At 38.1% G+C, this 19,556-nt stretch overlaps 1 protein-coding gene across 1 annotated transcript in view; it reads left to right on the forward strand.

Moving 5' to 3' along the window:
* The window catches only part of IPO7 (importin 7), a 63,172-nt gene extending 47,728 nt beyond the window's left edge, over positions 1-15,444 (forward strand). Inside the window, exons 16-25 of the mRNA XM_059708855.1 lie at positions 4,043-4,171; positions 5,691-5,757; positions 5,841-5,966; positions 6,409-6,506; positions 7,993-8,088; positions 9,938-10,158; positions 10,252-10,457; positions 11,468-11,674; positions 12,268-12,384; positions 13,337-15,444. Of these exons, the coding sequence (XP_059564838.1) occupies positions 4,043-4,171; positions 5,691-5,757; positions 5,841-5,966; positions 6,409-6,506; positions 7,993-8,088; positions 9,938-10,158; positions 10,252-10,457; positions 11,468-11,674; positions 12,268-12,384; positions 13,337-13,434 (1,365 nt within the window). The 3' untranslated portion in view covers positions 13,435-15,444. The remainder of the gene's footprint in view (positions 1-4,042; positions 4,172-5,690; positions 5,758-5,840; positions 5,967-6,408; positions 6,507-7,992; positions 8,089-9,937; positions 10,159-10,251; positions 10,458-11,467; positions 11,675-12,267; positions 12,385-13,336) is intronic.
* The last annotated feature ends 4,112 nt before the right edge of the window (positions 15,445-19,556 follow it).

Here is a 19,556-nt window from a genome sequence, read left to right on the forward strand (position 1 = left end):
ATTCAATAAATGGTGCTTGCAAAATTGGACAGATACATACAAAAAAATGAAAATTGACTACCTTCTCACACCAAGTATAACCTCAAAATGAATTAAAAACTTAAATGTAAGACTCAAAACCATAAAACTCTTAGAAGAAAACATAAGTGGTAAAGTCTCTGACATTTCTCTTAGCAATATTTTTTCTGATATTTCTTTGGGCAAAGGAAACAAGGAGAAAAGTTTTAAAATGGGACTACATCAAACTAAAAGGTTCGTTGTTTTTTTTAATATGTTTTCATTGATTTCAGAGAGGAAGTGGGGGGGAGAGAAACATCAATGATGAGAATCATTGATTGGCTGCCTCCAGCACGCCCCCCACTGAGGATTAAGCTTGTAACCTGGGCATGTGCCCTGACTGGGAATCAAACCATGACCTCCTGGTTCATGAGGTGATGCTCAATCACCGAGCCATGCTTGCTGGGCTAGGTTTTTGCACAACAAAGGAAACCATTACAAAATGAAAAGGATAACGTATTTGTCAATGATACATCTGATGGGTTAATATACAAAATTTATAAAGAATTTATACAACTCAACACAAAAGAAACAACCCAATTAAAAAACGGGCATAGGACCTGAATAGACACTTCTTGAAAAAGGACATACAGATGGCCAGTATACATATGAAAAGACTAGAGGCCCTCAGCCTGGCCTGTGCCCTCTCGCAATCCAGGACCCCTTGGGAGATAGCGGATTGCCATTTTCAGCTCGATCCCCAACAGTTCAGCATCCCCCAAGATGTAGTAGTGCACGAAGCGCCTGGGGAGGAGCCTGAGTTGGGCGCCGTGCCTTCCCACTCATCCCAGCCCTGCAGGGCCTGCTGCCGCACCACGGAAGCAGGAGAGGCTGTGCTTGCCAGCCGTGAGCCTGCTGGTACCATTGAGAGTCTACCCTCTGGTGGTCAGTGCACATCATAGCGACCAGTCGTTCGGTCACTTAGGTTTTTATATATATATGCTACAGGCCCGTTGCAGGAAAATTCCTGCAAGAATAGGGCTTCCTCGGGCCTATTCCTACAAGAATAGGGCTTCCTGAGGCCAGAGCAAAGCAGAGAAGGGAACGAAGCCCGCTGAAATGGGCTTCGCTCCCTTCTCCGCTGCTTTGGCTCCCTCCCTTCTCCACCACATCGCTCCCTCCTGTCTCCGCTGCCTCCCTCCCTTCTCCGCTGCTTTGCTGCCTCGCTCCCTCCCGTCCTCTGCCTCGGCTCCATTCCCTTGTCCGCCACTTCACTCCCTTCTACAGCGCTTGGCTTCCTTCTACTCTTCGCTCCGTGTCTGTATATGCAAATTAACTGCCATCTTTGTTGGGTTGATTTGCATATCACTCTGATTGGCTGGTGGGCATAGCGGAGGGATGGTCAGTTTGCATGTTTCTCTTTTATCAGTGTAGATAGTCTAGACTCTAGAGGCCCAGTGTGTGGAATTCATGCACAGCGGGGGGGTGAGGGGGGCGCGTGTCCCTCAGCCTGGCTTGCACCCTATCCAATCCAGGACCCTTCAGGGGTTGTCCGACTACCGATTTAGGCCCATCCCTAACTGCCTGTGCCTCTGCCTCGGACCCCGCACCGTGGCTTTGTCTAGATGGATGTCCGGAATATGTCCTGTCTAATTAGCATATTACCCTTTTATTATATAGATGCTTAAGGTCACTAATCATCAGAGAAATGCAAATGATAACCACCATGAGATATTACCTCACACTTGTCAGAATGGCTATCATCAAGTCAATAAACAAGTGTTAGCAGGGATATGGAGAAAAGTGAACCCTTGTGCACTGTTGGTGGGGATGCAGATCAGTATAGCCTCTGTGGAAAGCAGTATGGAGTTGAAAAATTGAAAATGGAACTGCCTGTGACCCAGCAATTCCACTTCTGGGAATTTATCTAAAGAAACTCAATACTAATTTGAAAGAATGTTTGCACCCCTATGTTCATTGCAGCTTTATTTACAATAGTTAAGATTTGGAAGTAACCCAAGTGCCCGTCAGTAAATGAGTGCATAAAAAGCTATGGTACATTTACACAGTGGAATATTACTCGGCTGTAAAAAAGAAGGAAATGGATGGACTGGGAGAAGATTATGCTAAGTGAAATAAACCAGTCAGAGAAAGACTTAATGTAGAAATGTAGAATCTACTGAACAAACTAAACAAAATAGAAACAGAGTCATAGATACAGAAAACAGACTGACACACCTGTGAGGGAGGGAGTTGGAGGTCTAGGTAAAAAGGGTAAAGGGATTTAGTAAAAACCACGTAAACACATTCAACACTTAGCCTCCTATATAATAAAAGGGTAATATGCAAATTGACCCTAACAGCAGAACCACTGGGAATGACTGGTTACTATGACACACATTGACCACCAGGGGGCAGACCCTTAATGCAGGAGCTGCCCCCTGGTGGTCAGTACGCTCCCACAGGGGGACCTTTGCTCAGCCACAAGCCAGGCTCACGGCTGCCAGTACAGCGGTGGTGGTGGGAGCCTCTCCTGCCTCCTCAGCAGCGCTAAGGATATCCGATTGCAGCTTAGGCCTGTTCCCCGCTGGCAAGTGGACATCTCCTGAGGGCTCCCGGGCTGCCAGAGGGATGTCTGACTGCCAATCCCCCGGGGAGAGGGCTAAGCCAGCAGGTGGTCATCCCCTGAGGGGTCCCAGACTGCAAGAGGGCACAGGCCGGGCTGAGGGACTGCCCCCTGAATGCACAAATTTTTGTGCACCGGGCCTCTAATAGTGATTATAAGAGGGAAAGGGTGGTGGAAAAGGTAGGTAAGGGTAAAAGGTGGATAAATTGTGATAGAAAGAGACTTGACTGACGTTGAATGGGGAACACACTACAATATACAGATGTGTATTATAGAACTGTACACCTGAAACATAATTTTATTAACCAATGTTACCCTAACAAATTCAGTAAAAACAAAATTTTAGAAATAGTTTCCTGGAAAATTGTACATTTTTAAAGTTTACCCCTTTTTTGGTTTTTAGATAGAGAGCGAGGAAGAGAGAGAGAGAGAGGCATTGATATTAGAGGGAAATATTGATCGGTTGCCTACTGCACACCCCCTACTGGGAATGAAGCCCAAAACCTGGGTATGTGGCCTAACTGGAATCAAGCTGGCAACCTTTCAGGTTCATAGACAATGCTTAACCAACTGAGCCACTTCAGGCAGGGTTGGAAAATTATATATATATGTATTTTCCAAATATATTTTATTGATTTTTCACAGAGAAGAGAGAGAGAGTTAGAAACATTGATGAGAGAGAAACATCAATCAGCTGCCTCTTGCACACCTCCTACTGGGGATGTGCCCACAACCAAGGCACATGCCCTTGGCCGGAATCGAACCTGGGACCTTTCAGCCCGCAGGCCAATGCTCTATCCACTGAGCCAAACTGGTCAGGGCAGAAAATTATATTCTTAACAGCTAATTTTTCCATGTATGAGGATTTTTGAATAAATGTAATATCATTCATTATGTATATATATTGCATTTATAATATGTTGGTCTGATTGTTATGACTCAGAAATTTGTTTCAAATAGTTGAATATTGCAATAACAAAACCTTGATGATTAATATACCTGATACCTGTATTTGGGCATTATCAGCTATTAGCCAGTAATATTAATAAAAACATTCATAGTAGGGGTGGGGGGCAATGGGAGCATAAGGACACATATGTAATAACTTAATCAATAAAGAAAAATATTCATAATATTAAACAGTTTCTGTCCCGTGCCTCATTTATTTTCAGTTTCTCTATGAAGTTCCCAAATGAGATGTCAGAAAACAGAGGTCAAATAAGTTGTTTAAGGTCCCCCAGAAATTCACGGAAAAGAACCATTTGATTATAGTGTCCAAGCTCTTAATTATTACTGATCAATTTGGAAACATTTCTTATGTTGTTCCAGTGAGAACATTTTAAAATTAAAATTTTTAGACCAAAAAATGTTTATGCTGTTTTAATGGCAAACCTAAATTCTATTCTTTTGGTAATCTAGGCAATGACATTTAATCAAGTGATCCAGACTGGGCCAGATGAAGAAGGAAGTGATGACAAAGCTGTTACTGCTATGGGGATCTTGAATACTATTGACACACTTCTTAGCGTAGTTGAAGATCATAAAGAGGTAAGGGATTGAGCTAGTGTTGTAAAGGTTTTAGGTTATTTCCAGCCATTCCTTATCAATTATTCTATGTTTTTTGGATGGCTTTTACATAAAATTTTGGTCATTTTCTCATGCACCTTGATTTTGCCATCTTTTAAATAGTTCCCTATTATAAGGATAAGAGTACCTTGTTTTAGGTTCCTTACTACTAGAAGGAACACGATATTTATATTACCATATCTTTACCCCAAGGCTGAGGATTTTTGGCTCCCTCTTAGGTTACCTTTTCCAGATCCAAAAGTGTGATTCCTAGGAAAATAATATGCTACTTGGTGTTTCTTATCGATAAAAAAAAATTTTTTTACCTATGGTAGAATACACATAACATAAAATTACCATCTTAACTATTTTTACACGTATAGTTCAGTAATATATTCACATTGTTGTGCAACCATCATCATCATCTTTGTAGCTTTCTTTTATTATTATCTTTTAAAAAAGGTGTGAATTGTAAATGAATTTTTAAAATGAAATTATTGAAAATATATACAGAAAAGAGAAATATACAGAGAAAAACTATACCCAAAACTCTTTAATCACCACCAAAATGTATTATATTTTAACATTTTACAGTATATCCTTTAGATTTTATTTCCAGTAAGAAAAACATTTTCAAATTTATGTCATTAAAGTTCTTGGGTTACCACTTCCTAATCTCATTTCTTTATTTCCTTCCCTTTGAAGTAATCACTGTCCTGAACTTGCTGTTTTAATTCCAATGTAGATATTTATATCCACAAATTGTGCTTTCAGAATATCTACAAATTGCCTTTTGCAACATCAGATTTTAATAAATTATTTTTTATTCTTGATAATAGTAGGTAGGCAGAAGCCATATAGTTAAGCTAACTTATGATTTGCAAGTCAATTGTTTACTATATTTGAAGAAAATGTATTAAGCATAATATGTATTTGAGATGGATGTGTTTTTTTTTATATCTGATTAGTAAATTTTTATCTTATTTCCCCTTGCGCCTTTATAAACATCCTGAAGCATTTCAGGTATTTGGGATCCAATTGAAGACCACACTAACAATAAAAAGAATTTGTATTTTCTGTCTTATATGATTAGGGGCCCGGTTCTCTATATCTACTATAATTATATAAATGGAGGTGATTTAAGAATTATTGGAAGTGGTTAGAATAATGTTTTCTTTCAAATAATTGTTCTGTAAATCACTGACAGTGACTTTTCAGTTATATCTGGGTTGAATTAATACTTACACACAAAAAAATTTAAAGTGTGTCCACAGAATGTTTGTAGCTCCTTTAATTTTTGGGTAAACTACATATGTTATTCCTTGTGTTATGGTTCACAACATTGTAATATTATGAGTGAATCATTTCAGTGCAGAGACCTAAAATGATTTCTTAACAATACTGACTTTATTTTAATATAATGAATTACATTATACATTGCTCAGTAATTCATTCAGGTGCTGTGATTCCTCCATGTAATTTTTTTTCCCTTTTCTTTTAGATAACTCAGCAGCTTGAGGGAATCTGCTTACAGGTCATTGGAACTGTTTTACAACAGCATGTCTTAGGTATATACCTCTAGTTGTGGTAAGAATTTACTGCTATTTCACATCAGCAAGCATTATACTAATGTCTCCATGTTCTCTTTTAGAATTCTATGAGGAGATCTTCTCTTTAGCACATAGTTTGACATGTCAACAAGTGTCTCCACAGATGTGGCAGCTTCTACCTCTGGTATTTGAGGTTTTTCAACAAGATGGTTTTGATTACTTTACAGGTAAATCAGCATAGAAATACTAAAGATTTTTTTCCATTTTGATGTATATCAGTTGAACACGTACTTTTGAATATTCTAAGTGCATGATTTGTTTGGATAAATTATTAGTACCAGTTAATGCTCAAGGATCCATAGCATTGATTTCCATTGTATATTTTGATTTAGTTATGTAGTGTTTTGTTTTGTTTTTCCTTTTAACACATATTCTTACCCTCTGGCTCCCTGTCCATATTCTTTGTATAATCTTTGTGTTTTAAGTACTAACTATAAAGGAATTCACTTTAATAATGGTTCATTCCTACATCTAATTATAAATATACCTTCATTAAAAGCAAATGTTACAGAAAAACAACCTCAGATTTGCTTTCTTTTTCTAAGGAGATTTTTCCAAACCAAAGTATTTATATTAGTAAAGGTAATTAACTGGTGCTTTTTAATACAGATATGATGCCTCTGCTTCATAATTATGTGACAGTTGATACAGACACACTTCTATCTGATACCAAGTATCTTGAAATGATATACAGTATGTGCAAAAAGGTAGGTCATTTTTAATTAATAGAAGAACGTATGTCATGAAGCTGGTGCTATGAAAAGTATAAAATTGTTAAGTTACATCATACCACATTATGGCAAACAGATTATATGGGTCTAACAGAATAAGGCCTTTAAAAGTTTAAACTAAATAAGACCTTGATTTCTTAGATGCCACAGTAATGGCTTTGACAATTATTTGTCTTGTGTCTGCCCACTGACATTTAACGAAAGTTATAAATGTTTTTGATTTTCAGAGTGCTTGGAGCTTAACATTAGCTTAGTTCTTTGCTACACTTTGAGTCCATAGAAGGAAAGTATCTAAAACTTGAGATATTTTTGAAAGGATCAGGAATCATTACAGATATTTTATAAAGAAAATTCCTGGAGACAGTGGGTTTATGGAGACTATACACTAATTATTTAGTAAATAGCAAGATTGTAACATGTGAGGGTTTCTTATAAAGTCAAAAGTACTGTGCCATTTCTTGGGAAAAGTACAAGATAAATTTATGGTGAATGCTTTTTTAAAAAATGCTTTTCTTCAATTAGAGGGAATAAAATACTTGAATGGAGGGTCTTCAATATCAAAGTCACTATGATTGATAGCATTTAATTTTCTGAAAGTGCTTGTTGAGAGGCAAGCAGGCTGTTTAACATCAGGCGTTTAAAAAATTATTTTGCTCCATGGAGTTTTTATTTTTTTATTATTTTTTTTAAAATATATTTTATTGATTTTTTACAGAGAGGAAGGGAGAGAGATAGAGAGTTAGAAACATCGATGAGAGAGAAACATCGATCAGCTGCCTCCTGCACATCTCCCACTGGGGATGTGCCGGCAACCCAGGTACATGCCCTTGACCGGAATCGAACCTGGGACCCTTGAGTCCGCAGGCCGACGCTCTATCCACTGAGCCAAACCGGTTTCAGCTGCTCCATGAAGTTTTTAGATGTGCTTGTCCTCATTTCCTTTCTGACAGCTTAGTCACAAAATAATCACCTACTTGTTATTTAATATTTATTGCCAGTACGATTATCATGTTAATACTCTGGGGATAGATATCTACACCATCTTATTTCAGAACATTGTCATTAACATTTTCAGCCCTTTAGTACTAACTAGCACACCTACTCCATGTTTTTTATTACTTGTCCCAGGACATTTCTTGTCTGCCTCTTACTTCCTCCTGTCCCACACAGTATTTTTTATTTTTTGAGACTTGTGTAGAGAAAAGATTTTAAACAGTATCATCAAGGTGCTACTGTCTGGAATGGCACTATGGGGAGGTGCTTTGATTATGTACACCAAGATCCAGATTGCTAGAATGTGACAAACAACTGCATCCTCCCAGGTGCGTTAGAGTATAATCTGAATATTGTAATCATTCAAAGTTAGAGTATCTTAAATACTCCAGAGACTAAAGACAGGACAGAAATTCTCAGATTGGAAGATTTCATGATGCCTTGCTTCAATTTGTATTGTGTTGATCAGGTTCTTACAGGGGTTGCAGGAGAAGATGCAGAGTGTCATGCAGCAAAATTATTAGAGGTCATCATTCTACAGTGCAAAGGGCGTGGCATTGACCAGGTCAGTAAGGCTAACTATTAATGATTTGTATGTGAGGCTTCAGAGAGGAAATCTTTCCCTCCACTTTTTTCTTTTTGGCCATTTGTTATATATTCTGTACATTGTTGTTTATTATGACACCTAAATTGGTTTAAAATTTAATATATAATAATCTTGTTTAATATACATGTGTTCAATATGACTGGCAAGTTTTATGGCTACTTGTTATCATGCAAGGTAAGTTTTGACTAGAATTTCTTATAGTATGTTATGATAGTATTGCTTGCTATTATCACTTTTCAATAAAATAGATTTAGTCATTAAATTTCCAGTCAGTTCCAATAAGAATTTTTTCCCAGCTTTATTGAGATCTAATCTAATAAAAGAGTAACATGCAAATTGACCGCACCTCCGCTACATCCCAGCCCACGCCCACCAGCCAATCAGAGAGACTATATACAAATTAACCCAACCAAGATGGCGGCCGGCAGCCACGGAGCTGGAGCAAGCTGGAGGCTTGGTTGCCCGGGCGATGGAGGAAGCCAAGATTCCTGCCTGCCCTGGCCAGCTATGGCCTCTGCTTAAGGCAACAACATTTCAATTATAGAAGACAAATAAATCCCAGATACTTGCTTCCAGCCAGCCTCGCTGGCAGCTTGGGTGGCTGGGGACTGTGGCCAGCCTGCAAACAGCCATCAGCCCCTCACCCAGGCTGGCCAGGCACCCCAGCGGGACCCCCACCCTGATCCGGGACACCCTTCAGGGCAAACCAGCTGGTCCCCACCCATGCACCAGGCCTCTATCTTATATAATAAAAGGGTAATATGCAAATTGACCCTAACAGCAGAACGGCTGGGAATGACTGGTCACTATGACACACGCTGACAACCAGGGGGCAGACACTCAATGTAGGAGTTGCCCCCTGGTGGTCATTGCACTCCCACAGGGGGAGCTCTGCTCAGCCACTAGCCAGGCTGACGGCTGCCAGTACAATGGTGGTGGTAGGAGCCTCTCCCGCCACCTCAGCATCACTAAGGATGTCCGACTGCAGCTTAGGCCTGCTCCCCGCTGGCAAGTGGACATCCCCCGAGGGCTGCCGGGCTGCCAGAGGGATGTCTGACTGCCAGCTTAGGCCCAATCCCCCCTGGGGAGCGGGTCTAAGTCAGCAGGTGGTCATCCCCCGAGGGATCCCAGACTGTGAGAGGGCACAGGTTGGCTGAGGCACGCGCGCACACACACACACACACACACACACACACAGTGCACAAATTTTTGTGCACTGGGCCTCTAGTTGAAATAGAATATTGTATAAGTTGAAGATATACAATGTGATGAGTTGATACATGTATATATTGCAGAAATTATTGCCATGGTAAGGTTAGCCAGTTGGAGTATTGCAAATCCATGATAGCTATTGCTGGCAATGCTCTATCTTTTTTTTTTTTTTTTTTTAAAGGGATAATGATGATTTTGATTTTCATTTTTTAAAATATATTTTATTGATTTTTTACAGAGAGAAAGGGAGAGGGATAGAGAGTTAGAAACATCGATCAGCTGCCTCCTGCACACTCCCTACTAGGGATGTGCCTGCAACCAAGGTACTTGCCCTTGACCAGAATGGAACCTGGGACTCTTGAGTCTGCAGGCTGACACTCTATCCACTGAGCCAAACCACTTAGGGCGAGGCTCTATCTTGATGAAGACTTATCTCTCTCTAAAATTAGATTTCCCAGTGAAATGCCTCAACAAAAAGCTATTATATCATTTAATGGGGAAAGGGGGTGAAATGAGGGAACAAGTAAGTTAATATGGGTAGGATAATTAGATTGCTGTTAATTTGTAATTTTGGAATATTTTTCTTTCTTAATAGTGCATTCCCTCATTCGTGGAAGCAGCATTAGAGAGACTGACAAGAGAGGTGAAGACAAGTGAACTTCGAACAATGTGCCTGCAAGTTGCCATTGCAGCTTTGTATTATAATCCACACCTCCTTCTTAACACCTTAGAAAATCTTCGCTTCCCTAATAACATTGAACCAGTTACAACTCATTTTATTACACAGTGGCTTAATGATGTTGATTGTTTCTTGGGGTGAGTAACATATATTGGATTTTTATTTATTTAACTTTGTAAGGAACTTTACTTATTAAGAAAAAAAGAAAATATCTTTATTTTACTTTTTAGGCTACATGACAGAAAGATGTGTGTTCTGGGCCTGTGTGCTCTTATTGATATGGAACAGATACCACAAGTTTTAAATCAGGTTTCTGGACAGATTTTGCCAGCTTTTATCCTTTTATTTAATGGATTAAAAAGAGCATATGCCTGCCATGCAGAACATGAAAATGACAGTGATGATGATGATGAAGCTGATGATGATGATGAAACGGGTAAGGGATTTGGGACGGAGAAAGCCAAACTTACCTAGTTAGAAATATCACTAGACTTAACTTACTTATTAGCCCTTCTTCTAAAGCAGCGGTTCTCAACCTGTGGGTCGCAACCCCTTTGGGGGTCAAACGACCCTTTCACGGGGGTTGCCTAACACGTATATAATTACATATTGTTTTGTGATTAATCACTATGCTTTAATTATGTTCAATTTGTAACAATGAAATTGGGGGTCACCACAACATGAGGAACTGTATTAAAGGGTCGCGGTATTAGGAAGGTTGAGAACCACTATTCTAAAGAAATGTGAAATCATAGCCAAATGTTTTCATTTCCATTATTCATAGAAAGACAGTCTTACCTTCCCATTAAGGTAAGGTCTAAGAAGGCAGGAACTCAGCTATATCTATAAAAGCACTTCTAGGCATTTATGTGTTGATCTAGCATCTCAGTGTTGATCTATCATTTATTAGTGCTAAAATCTCAGCGTCCTCACTGTAAAATAAAATTAATTGGATGTTGCCTAGTATATTTCACCTACAAGAAGACACTATAGACTACAAGAGTATAAATTAATAGAATGTTGGTTAAGAGAAATTATTATAATGGTTCCAAAATAAGGTTACAATTGCCATTTTTGTCTTTTATTAAAATGTGTGAACATTTTAATAGCCAGCCATTAAAAAATCTTGCCAAACGAGTTCTGTGGATATAATATAAACTACATAACTATTAGTGTTTGGTTTGGTATATTGTCATATGGCTCAGGGTACACCAAGTGCTGATCTCATTATGCAGTCATTTTTCAAACCTCTAATATTAAGAATTATGGTTGGGTTTCTTGCATTCCTTCAAGAATTTTTTTCCTATTTATTGCTAAACACCAATTCCTGGAACTCTTCCCTGAATTTATTCAATTAGGATTTGTAGTTTACTGTTATCACTGTCAGTTGGTTGAGTAACAGAATATTGCAGTATTAACAAAAGGGCCTATTTTTTGACTTGGCAGAGGAACTGGGGAGTGATGAAGATGACATTGATGAAGATGGTCAAGAATACTTAGAGATTCTGGCTAAACAAGCAGGTGAAGATGGAGATGACGACGAATGGGAAGAAAATGATGCTGAGGAGACTGCTTTGGAAGGCTATTCCACAATCATTGATGATGAAGATAACCCTGTTGATGAGTATCAAATATTTAAAGCTATATTTCAAAGTAAGTGACATCATATGTGATTTATATACTTCTAATATGATCAATTTCCATGAACCAATCTGTTCTTAGATCTGTCCCTTAAAGGGATTTGAGTATATCATACCCAATAGAATATGATTTAGGATTGTTAGGCAAAGTAACCAAAGTTATTTCTACTGTTGCCATAGTTTGAGAGGATTTTCTTTATCTTATTATTTTTATTTAGATTATAATTTTGAATCATGCATATTATAGGAAAATAGTGCGGTTCAAAAAGTTTATACGATGATAGTTCCTCTTTCCCACTTCTGATTTCTAGCCTCCCAGCTTACCCCAGAAGTATTCACTCTTGTGTTTATGTATCTTCCCAGCCAAATCCACACTTAGCTGTCTGAGAATTGGACAGTTTATAAATTACTAGGGGCCCAATGCACGAAATTCGTGCAAGGAGCTTGGCCCTCACCACTGCGGCTTCATCCAGAAGGAAGGACTGTTGAGGGAATGTAAAATAGACCAGAATTTTAGTACTGGAGGAGGAGTTCAGGGGACAAACTAGAAAGGAGCTACCAGGTCTCTCACTATTTCCATTTCCCTGTTTTCTTTCTTTTTGATAGCTATACAAAATCGTAATCCTGTGTGGTATCAGACTCTGACTCATGGTCTTAATGAAGAACAAAGAAAACAGTTACAGGATATAGCAACTCTGGCTGATCAAAGAAGGGCAGCCCATGGTATGTTAATTTGACCACAACCCCTCTTGAATGCAGTTCATGATTTGATATAGGTTTAAAATTTTATATTAAATTATTTTTAGCTATGTAAATGCTCCAGTTGTTGTAGGTGATAGGAATCCACTCTAACCTGAAGGAATGAAATGAAATGAATTTTGTGTTTGGCTACTTTATTGATTTTAAGTGTAGCTGAAGACTACTTTCATTGTGCAGAAGTTTTGTTTTTGTTTTTTTTTTAAATATATTTTTTATTGATTTTTTTACAGAGAGGAAGGGAGAGGGATAGAGAGTTAGAAACATCGATGAGAGAGAAACATCGACCAGCTGCCTCCTGCACACCTCCTACTGGGGATGTGCCCGCAACCAAGGTACATGCCCGTGACCGGAATCGAACCTGGGATCTTTTAGTCTGCAGGCTGATGCTCTATCCACTGAGCCAAACCGGTTTGACTGTGCAGAAGTTTTAAGGTTGCTCAATCAAGCACATGGTGATGGCTTGGTAGTTGAAAATCTTATTAAAAGTGTAAAAAAAAAAATTAAAAGTTATGGTAACAACTCTTTAGAATTATGGTAAAGAAAATCTCAGATATTACCTTATCTCTTTATCTTTAAACATTCTAGCCAGTATGCATTTCAAAAAAGGACATTTTTGCCCAGCCTGTAAGGCTCATCAGTTGAGCATTGACCTATGAACCAGGAGGTCACAGTTTGATTCCCTGCCGGGGCATATGCCTGGGTTGTGGACTCCATCCCCAGTGTGGGCTTGTAGGAGGCAGTCGATCAATAATTCTCCTCATCATTGATGTTTCTATCTCTCCCTTCCTCTCTGAAATATATATATAATTTTTTTTTTAAGAACATTTTAGAGGATACTCTAGATTTGGAACTTTGTTCTCCAAAGTAAGTAAGATGATCACATGTTCTATTAAACTACCACTTATTTGTTTTCTAGAATCCAAAATGATTGAGAAGCATGGAGGATACAAATTCAGTGCTCCAGTTGTGCCAAGTTCTTTCAACTTTGGAGGCCCGGCACCAGGGATGAACTGAGTTACCACTGTCTTTCCTGCTGTGTGATTGTAGTGATGAGCTTGTGTTCCTCCTAGTAGCGGTTTCAGAACTGGTTCGTGTTATCCACTCTAAACTAATTGATCAATAGATGGACAAAAAAACAAACAAAAAAAAACACCCAAAAATACACACACAAAAAAACAGGAGGTCAGACCTGATCATGGAACTTGGCACTGAAAAAGAAACAAGAGGGATTTTGTGGGGGGAGGGAGGCAACTTGGAGGGGTGTATTTCCTATTTTTTTGAAGAAAGTAAGATTCTGACTGAAAATTCAAGTGACACTGTGGAAATATGAAACAAGAGGGGATGTCATGAAGGCAGCTTTTCTTTTTCTAAGGAAAAAATAGGCATGGGCTGCAGGACTATTTAAACTGTCTCATTTACAGTATAAGCTCAAAGGTAGATGTAATTTCTACGCCTATGAGTATTTGTCCTATTTCTGTCTCTTCCTCATCTTTGGGTATCTATTCTCCATATGTAAATAAGGTAATTGACAACCTTATTCCATCTTCTTCTTTTCACTCATCAAAGATTGTTCCTATGTAGATTGGACATTTATTGTAGCACTACATAACTGATTTTTTAAAATCTGTAAATGAATTAGCACTTTCATATTGAAACAAGCCTGCTAGCCTATGTATAAAATAGCAAAATGTTTGCTGTTTATAAAAAGAAGGGATATAATGGGGTGGGGGGCATGGGTAATTTCAAGTTATTAATTTAAAAATGAACTAGCAATTTTGTACCTGGTGACTTTGTGGTGCGCTCACCTCTGATAGTGACTTGAATTCGGTATGTTAAAAGGGGTTAATGATACTTCATTGCTGCTAAAAAATGGCAATTCCCTCTGTGTCCTGCTTTTCTTAAAGCTCTCAGTGTACAAGTGGATATTTGGATACAAGACCTTACTGTAATAAGAAAGGTGATATTTGAAGCATGTAAATTGGATATAAAGTTCTACTCTTAAAGAGTCATCAAGAGTTATGGCTAACCATCGATATATGCAATCTATTAAAATAACTTAATTCGGCTATTATGTCTTGATTTGATTGCAGTGTTTTCCTCATTATAAGAACTTTTTCCTTATTGGCCTGTTTTTATCCTGTACTTAGAAAGAGTGCAAAATGCACACTTTTAAAATTTGACATTCAATACATATCCTCCCCCCCTTACCCCTTTTGTGGTATCTGATCTTAAATAGATAGGCAGATGGCACAGGGTTCCCTCCAAAACCACTATTGATACCACTGCAAAAGTAAGCCAGCAACAGACAGTGTAGAGAGGTTGGCTTGCTTCCCTCTCTCCTAACTGCATGTTAAAAAATAAGCCTTTATTGATCTTAAACATCAGTCAGATGGGTCATACCTTGGGTTATTTTTTATATACATGTATACAACAATATTTCAAATTGAAAGCAACATCTCAATGAATTCAAACTACTAAATGCTGTTATCTATAACAGATTAGAAAATTTATTGATATTTAAAATGCATAATGAAGAAAACTCATTGGTGTTGTGTTTTTCTTGTATGCCAATAATTAAGCCATTAATGTTGGCACTGTTTGGTTTTCTATTTTAACACTGAAAGGAGTGAAAGTATTTCCTATATTTATGAATTTACTATGAAAATCTTGCAAAAAAAAAAAAAAAAAAAGAATTGTCTAAAGTGTGTGAGTGAAAACTGTTAATCAAGTATGTTTCTTTTTCCCCCAAGTTGGACACCATCTGTATACCCTAGGCAACTTAAGGGGATTTCACTATTAGATAAAATCAATAAAATGGAGTAGTTGTATATATGAAGCATTGTGTACAGAGGGGAGATATTGAATAGTATTAAACATTTTCGTCTTCCTTTATCTTTTATCCCCTACCCAATATTTAGTCTACTTTTTAAAATTTCAGACTTCACTGCTCTTTAAACTGATAGTTCCAATTTTCACATTGTTATTGGAAAATCATATCTAATAAAAGTTTTAGTTATTCCAGTGCATAGTATGAAAATTCTCATTTGCTGAGCTTTTGTTTCAAGGAAATGTATTGGTATGTCTTTGAGAACAAGTTTTATTGTTTTCTTTGTCAGACAATCCAAACTAATTTCCACTTATGGATTTTAACTGAAATTAAAGACCTTAAAATTAAACTATATTTAATATTAAATAGTGTTTAAATGGTAGTTTCTAATGCATCTAATATATACCTCAATTTTTTTCAGTATTTCCTTAAACATTATAGTTTCTTATAGATTATGAGTCTTGATATATCCATGTTTTTAGGTAAGGTTGTAGAACTTTTGAAGACTTTTAGAGTATTTACAAACATGTATTTAGTTGCATGTAGATTTTAACATAGTCTTTACCACAATTTCACTAACCTATAACATTTTTTAATTTATAGAATTCTGATTTTGTATGGGTTTCAGTATTTGTCTTTTTTAGAGGTTGACATTAGTGTATAGTCTTGATTTTGTAAACTTAAGCTATCCATCTTTTTAAATTATTCATTTATCAGTATTAAATAAAGGAAGTTTGTTTCTCTGCAGGTTATCAAATGGTGACTGTATGTTCACCTCCAGAAGAGACTAGAGCAGGGTTGATCCACCTTGGCCAGTGTGGCTCACTGGGATTGTCCTGTGCACGTAAAGGTCACTGGTTGGATTTCTGGGTCAGGGCACATGCCTGGGTTTCAGGTTTGATTGCCGTTTGAGGCACATGCAGAAGGCAGCCAATTGATATTTTGCTCTCGTGTCGATGTTTCTCCACTAAAAAACAAAAAACAGGATTGATCAAACAGCCCTATCCTATATAATAAAAGGGTAATATGCAAATAGACAAAACAGCAGAACAACCCATCAAAGCATAAAATGCTAATGATATGCTAAGGCTGGTCAACTGCTTGAAGTGATGTGCACTGATCACCAGGGGGTAGATGCTCCAACTGGTAGGTTAGCTTGCTGATGGGGTCAGCTGATTGGGACTGAACGGGATGGGCCGGACATGCCCTGGAGCCCTCCTGTGATCCCTCCCTGGCCTGATTGTGCATTGGTGGGGTACCTCAGCCTGTCCTGTGCCCTGGCAATCCGGGCCAAGGGACACACACACACACACCCGCCCTGAGTGCACCAGGCTTTTAGTTGGTTATATGCTGCTATTCACCCCCAGATATAGTCCCTGGGGCAAGCATGAAGAAAAGGTCATTGAGAATTGTATTAATATGAATCTGGGACGATCTGGCATAATGCCTTGAGCATATAGTAGGCATTCCAAAGTTTGTAAGATGAATGACCTAAAACTACATTAAAACATCAGTCATAAAAATGTCAGCTCTGTTCTACATGTTTGTTGATGATTATCTGTGACTAGTAATATCTCATCTGAATGTTAGCTTTTGCAAAACCTTGATGAAGTTAGCCGCCCTTGCAATAATGCTTTGGTACATGTATTTCTTACAAAGGGAAACTAGGTCCCAGCTAGATTTTTATCACTATGGGAGGAATAGATATCTTTTAAGTAATTTTATTTTTTTGTCTGAGGGAATTATCCAGATTTCATTAAAGTATGCATGTTACTTCCTTTATATATTAGATCTTACATGTATAGATTGAGAGTCACCAGTTACATTCTATTTGAATTCTGTATTGAAATGCTTCCTACAGTGTTGTAATATTTCTTTCAAAATCCTTTTAATAAACTCAAACCAAAATTACAGGGGAACTTCCTCAACCTGAAGAATGGCATCAACCCCAAATCTAAAAGTTTGATTCCAGGTCAGGGCACATGCCCAGGTTGTGGGCTCAATCCCCAGTGTGGGGCGCGCAGGAGGCAGCCAATCAAAGATTCTCTCTCATCATTGATGTTTCTATCTCTCCCTCTCCCTTCTTTGAAATCAATAAAAACAAAAATCTTAACCTTCCCCCTAAGATCAAGAAACAGACCTCGCCAGTTTCGCTCTGTGGTTAGAGCTTAAGCAGCTCATGGACTGAAGGGTTTCAGGTTTGATTGTGTTCAAGGACACACCTCATTTGCTGCTTGATCCCCAGTTGGGGCAAGTGCAGGAGGCAACCAATCGATGTTTCTGTCTCTCCCCCTCCCACTCTAGAAATCAATTGAGGGGGCAAGGGAGGGAAATCCCAGTGAAGATTAACAAAAGAACCAGATGACGCTGCCCCTCTGTTGCCACTTTCATTCAACATTTGCATGAGGTTCTAGCCAGGGGAATTAGGCAAGAAGAGGAAATAAGATATCTAGATGGAAAAGGCAGAAGTGGGTTCACCGACGACAAATCTTACAGAAGACCCTAAGAAATCCATGCAAAAAGAACTAATGACCATCAAGGTTGTAGGACACAAGACCAATACACAAAATCAGTTGTGCCCTGGCCAGTGTGGCTCGGTTGAGTGCTGTCCTGTGCATGGAAAGGCTGCCAGTTTGATTCCTAATCAGGGCACATGCCCAAGTTATGAGCTGGATTCCCAGTGGGGTGCCTAAAGGAGGCAGCCAATACAGGTTTCACTCTCATGAATATTTCCCTCTCTAAAAATAAAAAAATCTTAATCAGTTGTACTATATAGCAATGAAATAAAGTAAGGAAACTCCATGTATAACAACATGAAAATGTACATATGGATATATTTAACAAAATGAAAAACAAAACCGTTGAAAGACCTAAAAGTGAAATCCCACGTTCAAATATTCCCAAAGTTCATTTATAAATTCAGTGTAATTCCTATAAAATTCCAGCTACCTTTTTTGCAAGATTGACAAATGGATCCTAAAATTTGTATATGGAAATACAAGGGATTTAGAATAGCCAAACAATCTTTTTCTTTTGCCAAAACAATCTTAAATGGGAACATGATTTAGTATCTGACAGTGGTACTGGCATAGGACAGATATGCTGACCAATGGAATAAAATTTGAGTCCAGATATAAACTTAAAATTTGTGGTCTACTGATTTTCAACAAAGACAAGAATCTTTTCAACAAATGGTTCTATGACAGCTGTGTATTTACATGCTAAAGCATGAAGTTGGATGGTTACCTCACACTATATACGAAAGTTTAAGTGATTCAAAGATTTAATAAGATCTCAAAGTATAAAATTCAAGGGGAAAATGTAGGCAACAGTCTGTGACTATGAATTAGGCAATGCAATGGTTTCTTGGATAGCAAAGCAAAGCAGATGCAAATCCTAAGTATATAGGAACACATAACTCAATAGCAAAATACTTAAATGGGAAATAATCCAAGTAGACATTTCTCCAAAGATAGACACATTAGAAAGGTGCTCAACATCACTAGTCATCAGAGAAATGCAAATTGGAATACAAATATTTCACACCTAGCTTGTCTACAATCAAGAATGTGGGTAATTTACAAGTATTGGTGAAGATGTGGGGAAACTAGAAAGCTCATACACCACTAATATGTAAAACGGTTACCCGTTGTGTTGTGGTGTGGAAAAGTTTGAAGTTTGGCAGTTCCTCAGAAGATTCCATTCCTAGCTACACATATTCAAGAGAAATGGAAGCCATGTCCACATAAGAACTTGTACATGATTAATACTAGATTATAGCCAAATGTGGATATAACCCAAGTAGCTGTCAATTGAATAAATAAAATGTGGTGTATCTTTAAAATCAGATATTTAGCAATAAAAAGGAATGGAGTACTGTTACATACAACGTGGATAAGCCTTGAAAACAAAGTGAAAGAAGTCAGACAAAAGATTCCATTATATGAAATGTCTAGAATTGGCAAATCCATAGAAGCAAAAGTGGGTTAATGGTTGCCAGGGGAAGAAATGAAGTGATTATTAGCCATTTGTATGCCTTAAGCATCTATAGATGCAACCGGCGGAACTTTTTAAATTAAATTCAAAATATCGTGGCAGTTAACTGCTTAATGGGTACAGAATCTTTTGGGAATTAAAATATTTTTTATATTAACTAGAGGCCCTATGCACAAAGATTTGTGCAAGAATAGGCCTTCCTTCCCCTGGCTGCTGGCACCGGTTTCCCTCTGGCACCCAGGACCCAGGCCTTTTCTCTGGCCACCGCCATCTTTGTCGCATTAATTTGCATATTCCCTCATTTGCTGTGGGC

This window comes from Myotis daubentonii, chromosome 9 (assembly GCF_963259705.1).
Source record: "Myotis daubentonii chromosome 9, mMyoDau2.1, whole genome shotgun sequence".
NCBI classification, from domain to species: Eukaryota; Metazoa; Chordata; class Mammalia; order Chiroptera; family Vespertilionidae; genus Myotis; species Myotis daubentonii.